The sequence below is a fragment of the Netta rufina genome, assembly GCF_964035555.1.
Source record: "Netta rufina genome assembly, chromosome: 15".
Taxonomy (NCBI): Eukaryota; Metazoa; Chordata; class Aves; order Anseriformes; family Anatidae; genus Netta; species Netta rufina.
In genome coordinates this window covers 15460134-15482097 of record NC_140138.1, presented here as the reverse complement: position 1 = coordinate 15482097, position 21964 = coordinate 15460134, and the positions used below count along the sequence as shown (strand labels likewise).

At 49.0% G+C, this 21964-nt stretch overlaps 2 protein-coding genes across 2 annotated transcripts; one reads left to right on the top strand and one right to left on the bottom strand.

Annotated features, from left to right (window-relative positions):
* The first annotated feature begins 7 nt into the window (after window positions 1-7).
* ATPAF2 (ATP synthase mitochondrial F1 complex assembly factor 2) lies at window positions 8-5014 on the top strand. The gene is made up of 8 exons (XM_084296286.1): window positions 8-206; window positions 1282-1326; window positions 1642-1787; window positions 2269-2366; window positions 3000-3080; window positions 3215-3327; window positions 3652-3767; window positions 4401-5014. The coding sequence occupies exons 1-8, from the start codon at window positions 101-103 to the stop codon at window positions 4536-4538; spliced, it is 843 nt and encodes a 280-aa protein (XP_084152412.1). The 5' UTR covers window positions 8-100; the 3' UTR covers window positions 4539-5014.
* A 74-nt stretch (window positions 5015-5088) lies between these two features.
* Window positions 5089-20952, bottom strand: DRC3 (dynein regulatory complex subunit 3; the record flags this gene model as incomplete). The annotated part of the gene is made up of 13 exons (XM_084296173.1): window positions 5089-5098; window positions 6124-6257; window positions 6402-6533; window positions 8031-8144; window positions 8993-9079; window positions 10362-10493; window positions 13108-13276; window positions 14553-14671; window positions 15597-15716; window positions 16900-17046; window positions 17643-17809; window positions 19328-19444; window positions 20796-20952. The coding sequence occupies 13 exons, from the start codon at window positions 20950-20952 to the stop codon at window positions 5089-5091; spliced, it is 1605 nt and encodes a 534-aa protein (XP_084152299.1).
* Between the last annotated feature and the right edge of the window lie 1012 nt (window positions 20953-21964).

The following is a 21964-nucleotide window of genomic DNA, read 5'->3' as shown; positions in this document are numbered from 1 at the left end:
GGTCGGGGCCGCGGGCAAGATGGCGGCGCCCACGGGGCTGTGCTGAGTGGGGGGGCGGCCCCCGGTGTCCCCTCAGGGTCCCTTCCGTGTCCCCAGCGCCATGTGGAGGGGTCGCTGCCGCCGCCTGCTGCTGGGCTGCGCCCCCCGGCCGGCCCCCGGTGTCCTCAAGGGGACGGGGAGGGGTCGTGGGTACGCCCCGCCGGCAGGTGAGGGGGGATTGGGGGGGGTTTGGGGGGTTTGAGGGGGTTTGAGGGGGTTTTGGGGGGGGGGGGTGGGGATGGGGAGGGTCCGACAGGGTTGGTCCTGAGGGGGGTTCACGGTGGGATCCTCCTCGAGGTTGTACTGGGGAGGGAATGGGGGTAGGGTTGGGGTGCTTGGGGGGGGGGGAAATGGGGGAAGGGGTGAAATGCGCCCCCAAAAAAAGGATAACCCCCCCCCCAGAAAGGGTGAAATCCCCCCAGAAAAGATAAAATCCCCCTCAAAAAAGGTAAAATCCTCCTTAAAAAGGGCTAAAATCCCCCCCTCCGAAGGCAAAATACCCTTTAAAAGGGATAAAATCCTCCCCAAAAGATGAAATCCTCTCCCCTCAAAAAAGGTAAAATGCCCCCCCCCAAAAGGGTAAAATCCACCCCCAGAGAAGGTAAACCTCCCCCTTAAAAGGGGTAAAATCTACCCCCCCCAAAAAAAAGAAAAAAAAAAAGAAAAAAAAAGGGTAAAATCCTCCCCAAAGAAGGTAAAATCCCCCTTTAAAAAGTAAAATCCACCCCAAAAAAGGTAAAAATCCCCCTAGAAAGATAATGGGTGCTCACTCCGGGCTCAGAGCCAACCCTCCCTCGACACCCAGGCCCAGCCGCATGGCCTCGCTTTGCTGCTTCTCTAATTATTTTTTGTTTCTTTGTTTGTTTTTTGGTTCTTTTTTGGGGGGTGGGGGGTGACAGAGACCCCCAGGGGTGACTCCGGCCTATGGGGTGCTGCCTGTCCCCTTGGCGGATCTTGCTGGGAAGGGGTGGATGTGGGGACAGCCACTTTGAGGGTGTTTTCGGGGGCTCGTTGTGGGGCTGCCAGACCCCACAGGTGACCCGTGGGCGATCCTGGCAGCAGCACCGGGGGCGCCCACCACTTTCACGGCCCTTCCCCGGTTGAGGGGAGCTCCCTGAAGCAGAAAACGGGCCTGGATGTGGCTGAAGGAGCAGGATTTTGTGACGAGGCCAGGCCCGTGACAGCACCAGGGGTTCCCTCTGTTCTGATCCGCTTTCAACACTTCTGTTTTTCCCCCCCCAGAGAGGAAGAGGTTTTACCAGAACGTGAGCATCTCGCAAGGAGAAGGTGAGCTCGGCTTCTGGGGCACGCAGGGGGCTATCACCACGAGGCAGCAGCACGCCTGCAACCCTGGTTTATGCAGAGCGGGGTGTTTGTCACCAGCCTGCTTTGTCTTTTCCTCATCTCTAGCAAAACCACGCGGAGGGAAAGTTTCCAAGGTCGTTAGGGGGAAAGCAGTGTCAGCTCGCTGCTGGTGGGAAGCTGCTGATCCCTCGCTCCCCTCAGCTCCAGCTCCGAGCCCGCTCCCTCCGCGGGGTTGTCTGTTGTTCCCCAGTGCCTGCTCCTCTTTAATTCCCCAGCATTTCTGCTCTGATTCCCCAGGAGGCTTTGAAATAAACCTGGACCACCGCAAGCTGAAAACGCCACAGGCCAAGCTCTTCACTGTCCCCAGCGAGGCTTTGGCCATCGCGGTGGCGACGGAATGGGACTCCCAGAAAGACACCATCAAGTTCTACACCATGCACCTGGTGAGCACGAAAGCTCAGAGCGCTGGGGCTTAAAAATGGTGTCTGGATACAGAGCACGGAGAGAGCAGCTCGTCCTGATGCCAGTGGAAGTGGGGATGAGAGAGCAGCACCTGGGATAAGCACTGGGAGGGCCCCGCAGCTGTAAGGGCAGTTAGGTGCTGGCTGTGGCACTGGGGGAGGGTTTGAGGAGGGGCTGGAGGGCGTTACTGGGGACAGCAGGGGGAAGCAGGAAGGAGGATGAGCTCTGGGGAAGTCCCTGAGCTCTGCCCCGTGGTGTTTGATGGGCTGGCTCCAAAGGCAGAACCTCCAAAGGAGATTCCTGTTGTGTGAGCCATGTTTGCCTCTACAATTCCATTCTAGCTGAGCTCCTCAGCTCTTTGTCTGCCCCAAATTCCTCTGCTTCTGCTCAGCCTTGTACAACGGCAGCTGCTGCTTCCCCGAGCCTTGAGTAACAGTGCCTTGAACTGCCTTTGTCCCACAGACCACGCTGTGCAACACTGCCCTGGACAATCCCACGCAGCGAAGCAAAGGGCAGCTGATCCGTGCAGCCGTGAAGTTCCTGGAGACCGACACCGTCTGGTACGGGAGCAGGGCACCCTCTGCAACAGGGACGAGGTGTTTGGAAAGGTGGTTGGGGGAATTGAGGGGAAACGTCTGCCATAACCAAGTCACTGCAGGGTTCTGGTTTGGCCCCAGGGCTTTGGATTAGGTAGGGCAGTCCCGTGTTTGCAACCTCCTGCAACTCCACGCACTTACAGGGCAGAGGCGTGAGGGAGGGCAGGGATCTGCTCCCCTGTTGAAGTGTTTTGGAGGTGTCCTCGCTGGGCAGGAGCAGCAAGAAATGAACGTTTCCTTGGGGAAAAGCTAACAGCAGAAAGGCTTGGGAGAATCTGTCAGCCTGATCCCCTGGCACTACAGTTCTGTAAAGGTGCAGGAAGGTGCAGTGGGGCACGTCCCCTGCTCCACTAAACCTTCCTGTGGCTGGCTTCGGGCTGCCTGCTGCACTTTTCTGTTGGATGTTTTGCTGTGTTACACAGCAAGGTGGAATCATCCTTAGGAGAACAGGGAAAAGCTCTGAACTCAGGGAAGGGTGAGGGGATCGTTCCTGCTCGCTGCAGCTGCTACCATGGGGTGGGCGAAAGGCCCCGGGGGCTGCGGAGGGCTCGTTTTCCTTCCTGATACCCAGCGGGGTTTTGCTGTGCCGTGTCCCAGCTATCGCGTGGAGGAGCCGGCTGCCTTGGCAGAGCTGCAGAGAAACGAGTGGGATCCCATCGTCGCCTGGGCTGAGAAAAGGTAAGAGGTCGAAGATCTTTCTCTTGACTCGTGCCCTGCCCTCCTGAGGCCGGCAGCTTTAGCGCTTGTGCCTCAGAACCCCCGAGATCCACGAGCCCAGTGCTTTCCTAAGGGGCTGTGGGTGATGGTTGCAGGTACAACGTGGCGATCGGTTCCTCCACCAGCATCATGGGGCCAAACATCCCAGCCAGCACCAGGGACACCTTCAGCAGCCACCTGGCCTCCTACAACATGTGGGCTCTGCAAGGTGAGAGGGGCTGGGCTGGGGGAGCGCTGCACGAGGGCAGGAGAGGCTGCTCCCTGTTGGAGAGAAAAGCTGCAATGCTTTTTTCCCCTCCTGCTGCTGTGCTGAGATGATCGTGGCCTCAAGGTCACTGGGGCTTTGTGCCTGCTGTTAAAAGCACGTTTGGCTCTTAAGAGTCCAAATGTGAGCAGGAGCTGTCGCTGGCCTGGTGATCTCCCTGAGGAGATACCACGTCTCAACTGTCCCTTCAGAGCCCGCGAAGATGCTGCTGTAATGCTGCAGAAAACAGCCCTGAATTTTGTTTGTTTTGGGTTTATTCCCTTCCAGGTATAGAATACGTAATCACCCAGCTGAAATCTCTCATTCTGTCCATGGGCCTGATTGACAGGCACATTACCGTGGAGAAAGCCGTGCTTCTGTCTCGGCTGGAGGAAGAATACCAGGTAAATTGGTGCAGAACAAGCCTATAATTCACAGAGCAATCATCTCAGCAGGACAAACGCACCCCCCACCACAAATAACTGGCAAGGGAAGGGCCTGCTATTACGGGAGAGGTTCCACTCCGCCAGCCTCCCCCTCTGAGAGGGTTTGGAGCACGCTGCTGCAGAGCAGTGTGACGGGCACAGCCGCCCGGACTGCTCCTGGGGCTGCCAGTTTCCTTGTGCAGAACCCAGATGGCTGATTTTTCTCCCTGAAATCTGGAGCGCAAAGTCGTGGATGGCTTCTCTTGCTGTGGGTTTTCCAGCCTGGAGGCCTTGCTAGACACCAAACTAATAGCTCGCTTGCTGTGAGAGCACGGGCTGGAAACCGGCCTGGCGTGAAGCTCTCCCTGACCCCAAAGCGGCTGAAATTGATGGGAATCTTTTCATCTTCCCCTAAGGGGTTTTGCCTCAGAGCCCACTAGAGATGAAGCGTGTCCTTCCACCTTACTCCTCTGGAGTTCTCCCTACCCCAGCGGTCAGCAATCGGCACACCTCCTGGGCAGCTTGCCACGTTTCACAAACACGAAAGGGGAGGCTGAGCAGCTGGGTGTATGATCCCCTTCTGAACTGACTCCCGTTCCTCCTCTCCTTCAGATTCAGCGCTGGGGCAAGGTGGAGTGGGCCCACGACTACGATCTGTGCGAGCTGCGCGCTCGTGCGGCCGCTGGGACTCTCTTTGTTCACCTCTGCTCAGAGAGCTCCACCGTAAAACACAAGCTGTTGCAGGACTAAGGCTGCCGGGCCGGGCGTAGGAGGAGAACCCACAGCTGTGAGTCGCTGCCGTGACCCAGGGACGGTCACCACCACCACGCTGCCACCACACCTCTGGGATCAGCCTGGAGCTGAGGAGCTCTGGGAGCAGCTCCCTGCTCGGACTGCCTGCTGCGGTGCAGCGCCAGCAGTTTTGAGCCCGCGAGGAGGAAAGGTCAAGGTGAACTCCCTCTGCGTGTTGGAGCCAGCAGCCCTGGCCGTTACCGCTGTCTGGAATTGATCTGATGAGCTCCCAGGGAAGAAGCAGCTTCCTGGGCAGGGCACGGCACAGACACACCCAGCATATGCCACATGTCTTCAGAGCTGCCAGCTCCTGACACGCACTCGTTATGGAAATCTGAAAACAGACTCGGCTGCATCTGTTCTTCATCCCTCAGTGTGCCTGCGTGTAACACCAGGGTCTCTCTGTTTGATTAAAGGCACGCCCCTGCTAGATACAGAAAGCCAATGCTGCCGAGTGTTTCTTTGTTTTAATCGCCAAACCGCGGTCTGGGTTCCGAGCTGCCAGGCTCTAGGAATGGCTGCAGGCAGACAAAAACAGGAGCAGAACCGAACAGGCAGTAGCTACCAAACAGATCTGCTCCCTCTGCATCTTTCTGTGAGCCTCTCTGTGCTAGGTGCCCTGTCCTTGCAGCCAAGGAGTAGCAGGGAGCTGATTTATGCAGCCCTGGAACGAGACCGGGGGAAGAGCTGGGCTCCAGCCATCTTCAGAAGCGCAGGGCACTCGGAGCTAAATCTGTACGTCAGGCAGCGCCAGCTACAGGGCTTTCGGGAGACCTGGCCTCTCCCCAGAGCTCGTGTGCAGCCACCCTTTCATTTAACCTTCCCACCTCTTTCCTTGCTGCTTGCCTCGAGCAGTACCGCCCTGGCCAGCATCATTTCTCAGAAGCTGCCCACATGTGAGCGGAGCAGCTGCTGTCACCGAGCAAGGAGGGGAATTAATGACTCCTCGCTTGGCTGTTGCGAGCAGCAGCGTGTGAGCTCCTGTGGAACCATTGATTTCCCTCCCTGCTAGCTGGGGGCTGCTCTGTTCACGCTGCAGAAAGCCGCTTTTGCAAGAGGTGGCGAGAAGACAAGGCTCCTAGGCACGCAGAGCCCCAGCCAGCCTTGTGCTTGCTGAGCTGGAAACCTGCTGTTATTCTGGGGGTGGGTTGATGGAGAGCGCTCCTCTCCCCGGCTGCTGCCGTGTGCCTGGGGCTCACAGGTTCCTGTCACTGCTCGCAGGTACTAAAGCTTTCAGGCGTGATGTGCTGCGCTGATCTGGTTCAATCAGCTCACAGCTGAGCCATAACCCCTCGCGACCAGGTCTGAGCACCGAATGGGCTCCGTGCCAACGGGGTGGAAGAGACAAAGCTTCATCTGCTTTTCTGGAGGCAACGAGCATCTTTTATTTGCAGCTTAATGCGGGAGGGAAGGAGCACGCCTTCGGCCTGAAATGTCCTAGACAGCTCAGGCACAGAGGGGCAGCCGTCCCTGCTGGGTGCTGTGCCGCGGGGGCTGCCCTGTGTGCACCCAGAGGCAGCTGTCCAGCTCCTGGCACACCTACTCTGGCGGCTCCAGGAGCTCTATGCTATCCAGCTGCTCCTGGAGACTGTTATCCAGCTGCTCCTGGAGATTGTCGATGTATTGGAAAATCTCTTTGACACGGTTGCGGTTCCTGTCGATCTCATCTTGGAAAGCCTGAAGAGATGGAAGCCAAAGCAGTGCACCCACAGGCTGCCCGGCGCCCCTGGCTGCAGCACCGAGGGCTCCGGAGCGTCTCCTGCAGCAGCATCCCCACCAGCAGCCGTGCCCCAGCCCCACGTGAGCACGGAGGCCCCTTACCTTCCCCGTCACAGAAGCCTGCCAGCGATAGGCGTTGGTGAGGATGTCGCACTCCCGCATGTTGATCTTCAGCAGGTGGACGTTGTGGGACGCGTTGACCATGTTGACCAGGGTGGTTTTGTCCACCAGAAGCTAGGAGGCAACGTGAGCGGATCAGGGGGAGAGGGGGGGGTGCACAGCGAAAGCATCAGAGCTCAGAACGAGCAGCACAACTGCAGCGCTTGGGGGGAAGAAAACAGGACCCGTGTTTCAGAGCGACAAAGCTCCGAAATTCTGAAAAATTCATCAGGATGATGAATTTTATTTTTTTTTTCTGAAAAATTCATCGGGATGAATCCAGTGCTTTACCCTCTGCAGGGACACGGAGCCTCGCTGTGCTGGGGCGTTCTCCCTACTGCAGGTGGGGAAACTGAGGCAGCACCTTTGGCCCTACCTGCTAGAGCAGGGAGCAGATGCCTGCTGTGGGCTCGCTGCCTCGTGGCACACGGCTGCCCCTGCGGGCAGCTGCTGTCGGAGCAGGGCTGCGTGAGTTCCAGCTCGCCCACCCCAGCAGCTGGGGGAAGTGGAAAATCGCACTTGGAAGGGTCTCTTGCGCTGCTGCCGCCGGCTGTAAATCTTCATTTTGGAGAGTCCCAGCTTCTAATCAAAGCAGTGACTTCTCCCGTGGCTCTAAATAGAGGGTGGCTTTGCTAAAGCGTAATGGCTCTCCTCCTGCAGCCAAGTGCAGCTGTTGAACAAATGAAGATTGCTTCTCTGTGGAAATGGATGGCAGCGAGGCAAAATGGGTGCACAGCAACGGTGCGTAACTGCAGCCATCTGCACAGCCCATAAAGCAGGGAGCTCCCCCGGGGGACTGAGGGGTCTGTTTTGTGTCTGTCAGCTCTTGATTACCCAGAGTAACAGGGGGGCTGGGATAATCCGGACCGAGCGAAAACACGGTGAATGCAAAACTCAAGTCAATTAGCCACTAAGCGAAGGAATAACAGAGGCAAAAAGGTCAGCAGCATTGCTGACTGGAGCACTGCAACAATCTTTGTGCTTTCTGAAAGGCTCCTGGGATCCCTGAGATCAGAGCAAGACTGGGGCTGCGGTGGGAGGCTGCGTTTGAAATGTCGAGTCCTGCCTCCAAAAGAGCTAAGGGGTGGGAGACCTCCGGGTGGGGGCTGCTCCTGAAATCACCGAGGCAAACAGAGCCCCCCTGCAATAAAGTGGCGTTTGGGGTCTCGTGGGAGAAGCAGGAAGAATCTGAACAAAACCAGCTTCAAGTGCAGCAGGGAAGCTGCCTAAGTGCCTGCTGGGTTGGGGCTGTCTGGAAATCAGCCAGAGAAGAGAGCTGTGCTGGAGGCAAGAGAGATTTGCTCAGCACCTCTCCTGGGCTGCTGCCACCAGCTCTTGCAGAGCCCAGGGAAACCTGCAGTGCAGTCATCCTCTGTCCTAGTCAGCAGAGATGCCCAGCAGCACTGCGGTTCAGCCAGGCAGCTGGGACTTCCTCTAAGGAAGCTACGTTCTGGTTTAGACCTAGCTCTAGCTGTATCGAGCCTCCTGGAAATCCCTCCCCTTCTGAGAAAAGGCTGTGGCCTTCTCTTCCTGCCGATTCCTTAGTGGAGGTGAATTATTTGGTACCCTCACCTCACGAACGTCATCTGGAAGATCCTCGTCAAGCTCATTCTTGACTGATTTCTCCAGGGTGTTGATGGAGATCTCTAGCAGCTTTTCATGGTGACGGTTTTCCAGGTCCCGGCACTGGGCCATCGTATAGAAGTTGGTTAAGGAAAAAGCTGAGCACACCACTCACTTTTAGAGATGAAACTGGACCTGCTGTAACGAGAAGCTGAGGCTTGGAAAAAGCAACGATGTGAAAGAGAGCTGCCAGGCCTAGTGCAAGCATGCAGAAAAGCACTCTGGTGTCCTCTGTCCTCACAGCAGGCTTCCAAGGGAAACAGCCGAGCTGCTGCCAGAAGCTGCTGTGATGTCAGGATTTGCACTTTCTGCTCTTAATCACAGCTCACATCAGGTCTCATCCTCGCTGCTGTATATTACACTGAGACTGTGCCTGGGTTTGTGGAGGAAACTGAGGGAGGCCTCTCAGGATAAAAGCCAAGCTCTGAATATGCCAATTATTTGCACCACGCCAACAGATTTATTTATATAGAGTAAACTGTCACTGAAGTACTTCGCTGTTCTTATCTCACGTTGTTCCAGAGGACATCCATAACACAAAAATGAAGGCCATTTAAAGAAGCTTCAGGAAGAACCGCAGGTACTTCTATGGCAAGAAAGCACATAGAAGACAGCCTAGCCAGGTCTTCTAGGAGTTGTGTCATGCGTGGTTGAAGAAAAAAAAAGCAAGATTCTTACAGGGGAGAAAGCTGTGTAAGTCCTACAGAATTTCAGTACAGGAGAACTTAGCCGGAGCCCTTTGTGCTTTCCAAGTCTCCAAGACAGACTTTGGGCACTTTAAATGGCCATTCCTGCAAAGCTGGGAAAACGGCTTTTCTGTTGACTAAAAATAATCCAGTTCTATTCCAAGGGCTCAGTTCTGGATTTAGGAGTGAGGCATACGTACCTCCCTCAGACGTCCACACCAACACGCTGTCAAAAGGATATATCCTTTTAACGTTTTCAATGAATGTTGATGCTATGACAGCAATGTTTTTTTCAAAATCCTTTATTAGTTCCTTAGCAGAAGGAAAAAAGAGGAAACGTTACAATGAACACTTTCCTGAACACAAAAAGGAATCTAGGAAGCACCTAAAATTGATTATAAATTGGACTCACTGCTGTTATTAGCACAGTCAGAAAATGAACTGCCTCAAGCACGTAAATTGTTTGAAAGTTGCAAGAGTTTCTTTTCTCATTCAGGGACAGAAAATCAGAATCAGCTCGCTAGAGAGAAGTTGACTGAATGATACTTACCTGGTCTCTGGAGCGAGTCAGCCGATCACTTTGAACCCTCACGTAACGCACAGAGCGTGCTGTATTCCTGCACGCTGCCATGCTGCAGTCTCCTTGTATATCTGAAAAGCCTCTTGTCAGAGGCAATAAGCAGTGCCTAGGCTTACTGCAGCTTTTGTTTTAGTCCTCAGGAACTAAAATTGCTGCTGCCTAGTGCCTCTCTCAAAAATGGCTGCCGGAGAATCTGTTAAGTGTTGCACTTACTGTCTTGATAAAACAGTTACAGCCACCCAAATCCTGTAAATCCAGAAGGGCATGCACACAGGAATGCTTCTGATCTTTCCACCAGTGATTGCAGATATATTAGGAGCAATTCAGAAAGCATTAAAAGGCGCAATCCTGATGCAGTAAGGAATCCATTTTGAGCTCCTGCTTTCTGTCACGCACATTCACAGAAGTAAACTGCTGCATCTGCTTGCATAAAGGCTGCAGATCCTGCCTGTTAGCTTATAATAGATTAGGGCTTTTTGTTTGTTGTTGTTTTTAAATGAAGATGCACATTAGGAGCCCTGCCCTAGTTTTTGAGGAGAAGTCTGGGGAGAAAAGAGGCAGCTATTATGCAAGCAAATGCGGTAAGCTGAGCAGGAACGTGTGTAATCTTATTCATAGTGAGGATCAGCTTCAAAGAATTACACTTCTAGAATCCCAAATGCATATCCCATACCATGCAGAGACTTCTGTACTCAGTCCTATGAAATGACTGAACAACTTCAACTCCCTTTCTCTAAAGCTTTGGGAATCAGCTTGGATAGATGTGAGGGAAATACCGCGCTCTGCTCCGAGAAACAGGAACTTGTTGCAACGTATCAATGTCCAGGGCCTGACACCACCCAGATCAACCCTGAGCAAAGAAAGCCCGAAATTCAGACAGAACATCAGCCTGACTGGAAGAACTGTACGCGCCTCTTTGTGCAATGGGCTGCTATGCAGAGGGGTGCAGCAACAGAAAAACGACCCCCTTGCATCCTGGATGGGAGGCTTAACAGGTATGTGCTTGAACCTTACCTCCAGCTGGTCAGCTGTTTGTATTTCCAAGGTCATGAGCGTCTCTGACAGCTGAAGTATGTCCTCGTTGTACTCCTCTCGTTTAGACTCAGCAATATTGTAACTAGTGGCATGATGAATCTCATCCAGCCTCTAAACACAGAGATACATAAATTACTTATAGTTTGTGTTCAGCACTCCACTGCAATTTAATTAACTTGTTACATATGTGAGAAAAGTTCCTGCTGCTGATTAGCTGAAATGAAATGTGATGATTCAGTAAGTCTCCGGATTTACATACTGGGAAGGCAACAGTGCTGAGGTATGCTCCTGGGTAAACGATCCCGTGCAAGGCAGTGACACTGGTGAAAACACTTCTTCATCCTCCAGTCACCAGATGACTTTGCCCTTTCTGTGCTTCCGACTTTGGCTCCCTTCTGACACATTTCAAGTAAAATATATATTACATATTACATTCTTGACATTGCTGGCCATGAAGAAGAGATTAACAATTACTCTGAAAAAGAAATGCAGGCCTAAATCCTGATCCCCTTCCTGTCAAGGAGAATCTTGATTGACTTCCATGGGGTCAGGATTTAGTATTCTGAGTATGGAATACCTATCATTGCCTGACTTCCTCTTACAGCATGGATTTATTGCCCCTTCAGAATTAAATATTGACGTCAGTTTTGTATCAGGCAAGATTTATTATTTCTTGGATCAAAAAAAAAAAAATCCTCTTGTGCTGAGCAACGTGTTATTTTCAAATCTATTTTCAAATCAAATATTAATAGGAGGAAAAAATAAACATCTTGGGATGTCTAATCCAATCCTCCTGAGAGGAAACAGAATAGGCTAAAAGAGTGAATTCTTACCAAAAGCATTGCCAAGACTTGTTTCTGAAAACCGATTACCCAAATTTTGCAGCATTAAAAGTGGGGAAGAGCAAGATACTTTCTTTCCTGACATAAGGAAGATGGGAGGCCCCCAAAAGCTCCCAAGCCACCCAAACCACACTTCTAGAAGCAGGAACTTTAAAGGTCAAGGCCTTTAATGCTTCTTTGCTCCCTCACCAGCTTCAGAGAGCAGTGTTATTTTACAGGTTGTCCAAGCTCGCCTGAAAGGATTACAGCCAGCCAAACAGCCCCTAAGAACGGTTGACAAATTCCAGTCTGCTGGGACCTTTGCACTTTTTAAACTTCTCCATCAGCTTTAAATGACTGTTAAAAGACAGTGCTCAGCTTGGGTGCTGACTCTTCCAGTATTTATGTGAAAACTGTCACCCTGACCACTGTGTCCTGCCATGGCTGAGTCTGTTGGCTACCAAACAAAGATGAACTGTCAAAATCTGTCCTTAGCCACATATATATATTATTCAGATATATTTATTACAGAGGATCTGTTGGGAATCGAGTGCCAGTTAACCGAGTATGCATATCAATCTCCATCAGTTGCCTTCTGGCAAATCTGCCAGCTAACATCCCGACTGGAGTTGCCAGAGCCCGTTTGCCAGCATGAGTCAGCAGGGTTCAAGGACCTGGGGACGGTGACTCAGCAGGCTGCCAGCTCGTGACAAGGCACCTAAATAAACGTGACCCGGTTTTCAAAGAGCGAGCGCTCGTGACTCTGCCTGGTGTCAGTTGTCAGGGACTCGTTCTGCTCAGCTGACAGTTTTACCAGGCTTTAGCCCCCTTGATTTTTTTTTTTTCCCCCCTGTGGAAACAAAACAATGATCCATCTATTATACCTGGTTACATGGGGATCCAGCTAGAAGCTACGCCCTGAGCAGCCACAATGGACGGCTGTAGTTGAGCAGAATGAAAAAGGATTTTTCTGCTTTAAAACAGGACTAGAAACGCATTACAACAATTTACCTGATTTTTCTCAAAGTTCTTTGAACTGTTGTTGGCAAAATGAACTGAATGAGAAAATGACTTGAAAACAAGCTGAATAACCTGCAATTTCCTTTTCTTCCCTATTTTTCAATGAAGGAGGAGCTGCTGGAGGCCTCAGAGAGAAGACAAGTGCCATTAACACTGATAACCCTTTTTTTTTAAATCAATATAATCAAAAACATTGAATGGACAGGGTCAGCATTTTCATTTTCATAAAGACCAGCAATTCCTGTGTGGCAATGAGATGTTTAACCATCTTTTTTTTTTTTTTTTTTTTTCCCCAGTAAAGCCTTGATGAACATTTACCTGGACAACAGACAGGTATCTCATGGACAACGAGATAACACTATGGCATATTAACTTTGTCCTACACTAAATTTCCATTTCCAGCATAGATAAAAGCTGTCCGTGTTGGCTGTGGTTTGATGAAGGGGCTGAAACTTCAAACCCCAAATCCTTTTCCTTTATAGAGCCCTAAAACCTCCTGTTAATGACATTATATTAGAATCATAGAATATCCCAAGTTGGACAGGACCCACAAGGATCATCGAGTCCAACTCCTGGGTCCCCAAAGGACCACCCAAAAAATCAGAACATGTGTCTGAGAGTATTAGCTAACATAACTTCTTGGTACAGATTGATACTCTTAATACACATGCTATGTATATTTTTATCAGACCAGATGTCCTGCAGAGCTCCCTTCCAACCCCAGCCATTCTGTGACTCGGCAATTAGGGACCAGGCACTGACTCCTGGTCCTGCACTATAAATCCAGGTTCATAATCCTAATTTAATGGAGTTACCCTAGTTCTCAGTAAAATTGAAAGCTAGTACATGATGTAACAAACTAATAAAAGTATAAAGAAAATTACCTCTTTGTTCTGATTTTCAAAATCTAGGATTATTTTACTCCCTTCTTGTTGGTTGGCTGTTAACGCTTCATGAAGGCCTTCGTAGAACTCAGAGACTTCAGCTTCTCGTTTTTCATACTCTTTCAGACCATAGTTAAATAGGTTCTCACAAACTGAAACAAAATCTTTCCTGTATGTGACACCAGAGTCAAGGTATTTTGTTTGTTCAGTGGAGCAACAAGCATTTCTAGCTCTGTAAATTTGGGCAACGACTTACAAGCTACTGTTATGTAAACCCTGTGGTTCTTGCTGGCACCAGACTTCCTCCTCTTCTGTCTGTGGCAGGACTGGATCACATTCTCTGCATAGGATTTTGCTGCCTTAGGGGTATGGAGAACGCTGTAGCAGCTTGAGGGGAAAAAGGCCTTGAGGACAAAAAGGAAATGCATACACGTCTCTGACTCTTTTGTGACACAGCAGCAGAATGAAGCGTACAACCCTATCCGTCTTCAAAAGTGTGAATACAGTGTCTGTGGAGTTAATAAATATAGCTTTGGAGCCTACAGCCAGAGCACAGAATAAACTACTGACTTGGTAGCATCACAAAAATAACGTCAATTTTTCTTCTGCTATTATCTTGGCAATGGAATTGTTTCTGGAGTATATTGTAGTTAAGCCATGATGCATTTTTCCCCAACAGTGTAATGCAATTTTAAGGAAGGTCAAGTTACTGGCCTTGACAATGCTCTATTAATCTGAATGAGAAATAAAAAAAAAATAAAAGTGTCTGCTTTCTGATCCCCCGTGTAGGAGCAATGATCAGAAAAATGTGCTGGCCTGAAAACTTCATGTAGCCAGCTCTGGCAGGTCATGAGATATGCAACTCATATAATTCTGATTAGTCTGTTCCCATCTCCTACCACTTCAATTTCAACATGATTTTAGCAACTGTGCTCTTACAATCTAACTGACAGAGATTTATCTTACAGCTCATTTTAAACTTTAAGTGGATTCCAGACTTAGAGACAGCACAAAGCCTTGATTCTTGAAGGGTCAGAAGAGAAGACTACTGAAATTATGTTTGATTCAAGTGAAGGGAAAGGAATATGGTAATTACAATGGGGAGAGCTTGAAACGCTGGAATCTCATGACCTGTCGCTGACAGAAGCGAGCAGTTATACAAATAGCTTGTTTCAAGCTGGGCTGGCCAGCTTGCCAGTAATACAAACCATTTGTTTGTAGCCCTCATATTTCATGAGATATCAAGCCTTAAAGCTGTCAGTGGTCTCATGGTCTCGCAGTGTTTTTCTGGCGCCGTTCCAAAATTGAGCACAGAAACTCTCAGATCTTAGATCAATGTAGCTTTCAGTCCTGGACAAAAGCAACGGATGAAGAGTCCCTGCGGATGCACCTCCTTCTTAACTCAAGTCATTAGGTTTTAGCTCTAGGTTTTTTAAACCCAGGAAGGATATGCCTGCAGCAGGTCATCCACTCCAGGGAGGTAAGCCAGTTTGGCAGCTTCTGTATCCTCTGCATACAAACTGTCAAACAGGAATGATCCATTCAGGTACTCAACAAAGGCTCTCTTTGAAAAGAATCAGAGCAATATAAATAAAATAAAGAGTGCTAACCTTCTGCCACTCCTTAGGATGTGTCTCTCCTAGAAGCTCTTTACCAGCAGAGGAACACCGGTGGGCTGTGCGAGTAACGATCTATGCAGACACAGTCACACCACAACAACCGATTGACCACCAGGTCATGAAAGCACCCTGCCACTGGCGTGAGAGCCATCCTGGTTCACATGTGGCTTTACTGCTAGAACTCTCTAGCCTAAGGACAGAAAACACTATTTAATCTTACATAAAGCACCCTGACACACTACCATGTATTGCAAGACCGTTGAGCCTTGCAGGTAAGGAGTGGGCTTCGGGGAGGCTAGGAGGAAAGAGCTGCTAGTGTCCCTCCTGTCACTTAACCTCCTCCTACTCTTCAGCCAGTCTGGTCTTCTAGCAGTCTGGAATACAGAGCCAGACTGTAACTGAAAGTACCCCTCCTCCTGGCCTTGTTTTCAGTCTGTTCACAGGATTATAACAATCTCAAAGCCCTGGAGACTTTAACCATAAAACAAAACTAAATAAAACCAACATTAACTTAGGAGCAAACTTGCTGCACCATGAGAACACTAACAGTTCCCTCAGATGTGTAATTTTCTTAATCTCCCATCATGCTGATAAGATCCCGGGGTATGATTTACTATAGAGCTTCTCAGGGTCTATATCTGCAGTTTCATTGTTCAGCCAAAAGAATTATGCTCCCCCGCATCATATGTACTCACGGCAGTTTCTGTTTTCATTCAAAAGAGATTCGGAGATCAGAAATTAATCCTCGCCTTAGTTTTAGCACAGTTGGTGTTAACCTCTCATTAAAACTTAAAGCAGGTACAGGAGAAGTCAACATCTGTTGCACATCTTTCTCCTGAGACAGTACACAACCAGCTGAAGAACACGCACCTTGTGGTACTCCAGCTCCTTCTGCTTTGCCAGCTTCTCCTCCAGCTGAGCCAGGGCCTGGGCCTCCTCGTGTTCCAGAGGGTCAATGAGATAGTGATACTTTGAAACAGCAAGTTCTCGCTGAGAAACACAAAGAAAGAAGGTATTTGATCAGATTACCCAGCATTGCCCAACAAATCTAAGTGTAAGCTTTCCATCTTTCTATAAAGGGCAGCTAAATTACATCTGCACCTCCGTTTCTTTGTGTTCTTTTTGTTAAATTACTTATGAAGTTTCTAATCCATTCCTCGCCCCACGTTTTGTTGACGTATTATTCTGCCTCTGCATTCAATGCATCTGAACTGATTCAGTCCCAAGCAATTTTTAATCTACCAGTTTCCTCAACTTTAGGGTTTTTGTTTGTTTTTTTCCTTTGTTTGTTTTTAGCAGGATTCCCTGTTTTGACTTTGAATTTGAGATCTGACTGGATTTACTACTGAGTTTAATACATCGACCGGGGAGGAGATGGCTCATCTGAGGAGTGGATGGCAAGGTAGTAGCAGGGGCAAGAACCTAATTAGCTTGCCACTGAAGCTTGACAAACTTAACCATGCAATTCTATGGCATACAGGCTGTACAAGCAGGGACTAGACTCAGTGACCTGGAAAGCCCTTCCAGTCCTATGGTAAGAGTAGTGCATGTTCCAAGTACAGCTCCTGCTCTGTACCAAGCAAATGTAGAATTAATCACGTTCTTTGGTTATTACAAATAACAACAACAACAAACTTCTGTGTTCCCTTCAGTCCTGGGATCAAAAAGCAGCCCCATGGGCTACCAGTGCTGGTGTGTGGTCCTGTTTTCAGAAATCAGGAATGGGAAATGCATTCGGATGGCACTTCCTTGCCTGGATAATCTGTCAGTCCACTACTGAAACAAATTGCTCCGTGAGCAGCAGGGCCACCAAGCCTGCTTTCCTCGGGACTTTTGTCTCAAGACTGATCTCTGAGAAGTCTTGCACTCACACTGCAGCATCTCTGCGGCAATATTAACCAGGCCCCTCTCCCACAGACAGCTGCTGATTTTCACAAAACCTGTGAAGACACAATACCTTTGACACCTCTACCTCTCTGCCAGGTTTGATAGAATCTGGCCTGCAGGTTCACAGCTGTTAGGTGAAGATGGAATAAACACTGCATGTTTCCGTAGGTCTAATTTCTGCGAGGAAGCTTCCCCACATGCTAGAATATTGCAGGCATTACCAACAAAGCAAATGCTCTGCAATTTGGTGCCCAATTTCACGAGAGGGAGACGCAGACATACTTACTGTGGTGTCGCTCACGCGTTTGAAGTCCAAGTATACCAGATCTGGAATGTGAGCAACAACAAACAGCACATACTGCTCCTCTTCGCAGAACGGGTTCCCTGTGAGATTCAGCGTGCGCAACTTCTTAAACCTCCTGAGATAAACCACCTGTGCCAACGGGAAAGAGATGCCGTGCTTCCCAGCGCCATGGAAACACACGGTTCTGAAATTCATTGCTCTTATCACAGTTCTGTTGCAGTACGTATCCCGCTCAGCTGCCAAACACAGGCGAGATTAAATTACACGTTTCTAATGCTTTGGGGAAAAGGAAAAACTTAAAAGAGGCATCGTGAATGTGTAAATGATGGGTGTATGAAGGAGGCCTTTAGGCTTAGGGTGGGGGACAAATCACGGATCTCATATTGGCAAACTGCCCTCAAAAAGAACCCTTAACAAATCCTAGCCTTCACTCCCTCCTTTCTTCAAATGTTGCTGCTTATTCCTATTCCAGCTCTCGTGGGAACCAATAGGACTTTCCCCACAGATGACAGCAGTAGCAAAGCCAGGCCCCGATGAGCGAATAATCTACACAAGAAAAAGCTGAAATAAGCACTTTACAGCTGGATAGCTTACCAAAACTGTAACTTAGACTCTAGAGAAAGTGAAATCCTAAGGAGAATTTTCCCTTGCTCAGATGGCAACCACCAGTTTTAGAATATTTGATCCTTTGGTAAGGAACAATTGCAAGGACAGGGAGCACTCACATCTTCCAGAGCAGTCAGGTTATTCTTTCCTATGGAGAAAATCTGTAGCTCTTGTAACGTGTCCATGTGCTCGATTTTAGATATTCTGTTATTGTAGAGGCTTAGGTCCTGCAGTTTGACAAGGGTATCCAGGCCCTCAATTACTTCAATATTGTTGAAGGACAAGTCTGGGGAAGAGTATAGAAATCAAAAGTTTTACAAGCACAAGTTAAATCATGTCTAGCAGAACACCCGAATCCAATTCTTGCGTTTAGCCTGGGTCATGATTTAGGAGTCTATACACAGTGTTTTCTTCAGGGGTGTTCAGTGTCCCACAGGAAAGGGTGAGCATAAATTCATCATTCTTTGGGTTAGGAAGCACCAGACACTTCTCCTTACAACTGCCCACACAACTCTTATATAAGAATGAAGACATTCCACACAGAGTCCACATAAACAACCTCATAGTGATTTCTACCTTATGGGGAAAACCAAAATACAAGAAAAGAGGCAGGGAAAGGCCCTTACAAGGGTGGCATTTCTGTGACAAGTTTAACATTCCCTGCCTTGTCATTCAGGCTCTTGCCTGCCACGCCAATTCCCCCAGACCAAGATATGTCAGCTCCATGCTCACAACCACCCTGCTGTCAACGGAGACATGCTCACTGCACCTATTTCACTCATTAATATTTCCTCATCTCATCCTGCCAGAACTTCCATCCTAACGCCTACACTCACCACAGATAAGGGCAGCCTTTGCTTTCAGGCCAGTCAGTACTGAGTGTTTCAGGAGTCCAAAGGCAGTGACGACATCTGCATCACCCTAGTCCCTGGGTGGCTAAGGCATTCACACAGCAGCTGCTGAACCACCGCAACCTTTGGGCAAGCTGAAACCCATGAGAGTGCTTCAAAACACTCTGCTTACGCTGTGCTGATCAGCTGTTGATTCACAAGTGCATTAGTCATCTGCGCAGCAGAACGGTGCAGACAACAGGGCGGAAGAACTCATTAGACATTTCAAGACGTTCTTATGAGCCAAAGCCTCCATGCTATTTTCAGTGGCAAGTGAGGATATATTTACACTGCCACCCAATAACAAAGCTGCAGCTCCCAGCGAATGCTGTTAGCTAGGAATTTGTAGCAGCAAGGTCACTGATCTGCCCAGCATCAGCGCCCGCATTGCTGAGTGATGCTGCTGTCCCTGTCCTGAGTTTTTAGTTGAAAGTAGTCAGGTAAGACTACAAGGACAGGTGCTTTTTGGGACAACAAAGGCAACAAGCCCTTAAGCTTGTAGGGATGAAGACAGCACTGTGTTTCAGGGGGTTCCAGGCTCCAAAATGCTTGCATTACCTTTTAAAACAGCATACAGATTTCTAAGTCACAGGGGAGTTTCCATAAATATTTACGAAAGTCACCTCGAAATATGAGTACAAAACCTGGAAACAGCCTTGAAATCGCAGCTTCCTGTTCCTGCCACACCAAATGTATTAAAACCAGGCTGTTAAACATTTGAAGGATTTTTGTGCAGTACTGATATTCATGCCTTTTGACATTTGACAGTCAAATGAGGAAACACACCGACAGCTAACAGCCTTCCCTGGGAAAGCTCCTATCAGTTGTGTTTGAGGAGGAATGTGACGTCCTGCCTTTATCACAGATTGCTTTGCACCTGAGAAGGCATCCAGCCCCATACGCCTGCATCTTACCGAGCCAGACAAGGTGAACCAGACTCTCCAGAGCTTCTATCTTCTCAATGATGTTGTTGTCCAGCTGCAGTTTAGTCAGATTCTCAAACTGCCACAGATTATCAATCTGCAGGATATCTAAAGGCACAGGAAAAAAATAAAACCGCTTTTCAGGTGAGGCAGCTTTCAATTTAACAGACGTACTACCTTTCCTAAGGAAAAACACCCAGTCTTACTTCAAAAATGATTTTTAGCAGCTTACAACAGTGTGGTTACTGCCCTAGAGAGCTGAGAGGTCCACTGGCTGGATGTGATTTCAGTGAAGCAGCCCAGTTAACCTCAGTGTCCTGCACCAGCACACACTGCTCATCAGTGATGCCAACAAGCCGCTGAGGGGATGCTGACTGCGCTCTACAGTGGCTTTATGAATCCTCTACTAGGAGGCCTTGACCTTCATTTTCCTTTCCAGCTCTGAAAGCAAGGTTTGGGATGAAACTCTGCTTTTTTGCTGTGTTTTCAGGCTACTGCTGGCCAGCTACTGCTTTTGTAATTCACGCTCCTGCTCCTGGGATTTTCTTCGCAGGAGAACAAGTTGGGATCTAATGTTTCTGTGAGGGTGGCAGTTTAGAACTGATCAATATCACCGCATTTAGCTTTCTCCAAAAACAGAACCACAAGGGCAGGCTGGTAGGCATTACAGCAAAACATTAGGACCAAGGTGACAGAAAATACAGAAAACTCTTGCTCCCAATTCTTTTCCCGCGATGGCTTCCCAGCAGATTTCACTAGGTGCTGTTGTTTATTGAGCACTCAATTGCACACACAAAATGGTCACACAGTTCTCTCTTGTATTTGTAAAGAAATACATGCAGGATCAGGTAATTGAGAGCACGTCCTAAGGAACTCATCCAATATGTGCATTATTTTACTGGAGCACGCAACAAATAACTAACAATTTTGTCCATGAAATTATATATCCCCAAAACGCTCAAATATTGAACCAAATGTTCTTTCTTTTCATTTTCTGAATGCAAGTTTACGACGAGTTTGGCAGTCAGAGATGAGTTTTGATAACGTTACGGATGGCCAGAGGAACCTACCAAATTGGAGTGTAATCACCACAATCTGCCACGTAGCTCTCACATAGCCACCAGAGCTGGTAGAGCCTGCCCAGGATTTCATTTGGCCACGTACAGAAGGGCCCAATAGGCCTGTGGCCTGTAGGTGTCACCACAATATAGATGTTAAATAAGAATAGCACTGACAAGAGCAGCATAAAGCCAAGCAGCTTCAAAGCTGCCCACAAGCAAAGCCACCCAGTCCTCTCAACTGAAACTATTTCATACACGCATGACTAAAAATCTAAGTCCTGACATTATTTTTCACATAACAAACCCAAGCTGATCATTATTGTTTAATTGCTGGGTAGCCACCTAATATTATCGGAGGGTAAGCGAATTAAAAAACATATATATGTTTTAATACTCACTTCTAAAACCAAGCTGTAGTTCTGTCACATTTTTGAGGTCAACACCTTCACTTTTGGCGAGTGTCCCTATGTCCTCTGGCCATTGCTCTTCAACCGCTTTCTGAAGCATTTCATCGTCGATAACATTTGGCTTGATGCTGTTGTACGACTGACTCATTTTTAGAGGATATCAGCCTTAATGGACAGAAAAGAAAGAAAAATTAGAACCAGTGCCTGGCTGCTATTTCTAATGCTCATTGAGCTGGCACGATAATACCAAGGAATTAAGAGCACAGTCAAGTATTAAGACCTAATGCCTCATAGCTGATGTCAAAGGTGCACTTGACTTTTATCACAAGGTCACTGGTGTGACTTTATGATAAATGGCACTGCCTTCTTACCATGTTTGAGGGTTTTTTTGTGGAAAATGTTAGATTCTGGCCAGATAAACGAAGCAGGGGAGAAGCTCTGGGCACAGCCTGTAACAGCCACGGCCCAGCACCTGCTGCTGAAATCCCTCTTAATGGAAAGGGCGTATTTAAGGCCCTGGGCACCATTTACATTTAGCCTTAAAAGGTACGCTTAAGCTTATAGGAAACTTTGAATTACAAAGCAATTACACAGTATTTATAGCAGATAATTAACAGCAGCGGTTCGCTGGGTTTTAAACACCAATTTCATAACAAAAGTCAAAAAAAAGTTGCAGAAAAATGAGAATTATAAAAAGCACAGCAGTTTTGTGAAGACATTTAATGCAGATTCCCAGAAAAGGCTGTCAGATGGAGCCCATACACACACAGACTCCTTCGCTGTGGGACCAGGCACAGTTTATTCCCTGCCTCTGCCGTTCCCAGACCCCTCACGGAGCCCAGGACCAGGACCAGGACCAGGCCCCGCCGCCCCCTGCCCCGGTTGCTAAGGAAGCCCGGGAAGCGGTTGCTAGGGGAAGTCACGTGACCACCTCCCCGCCCGGGAGAGGGGTGGGAAGGTCGGCCGCTAATCAGTGCGCGAGAAAAACCGTGTCAGCCAATCAGCGCCCCCCAGCGTGCCCCGGGGGCGGGAGGAGGAGCGTATGATTGACGTCGCTCTTGGCCAATGGTCTTGCAGAACGCCGTGCGCGTCGCCCAATGAGGAGTGCCGCTAGCGGCGCCCCCGCTGTCCATCAAGCAGAGGGCGTGGGAAGGGCGGGG

What these genes read in the sequence shown, in the direction of transcription:
- ATPAF2 (XM_084296286.1), top strand. Translation starts at nt 101, where the DNA reads ATGTGGAGGGGTCGCTGCCGCCGCCTGCTGCTGGGCTGCGCCCCCCGG. An exon ending in GTCGCCTGGGCTGAGAAAAG is followed by an intron (nt 3,081 to 3,214) that starts GTAAGAGGTCGA and finishes TGATGGTTGCAG; the next exon opens with GTACAACGTGGCGATCGGTT. An exon ending in GGCTGGAGGAAGAATACCAG is followed by an intron (nt 3,768 to 4,400) that starts GTAAATTGGTGC and finishes CCTCTCCTTCAG; the next exon opens with ATTCAGCGCTGGGGCAAGGT.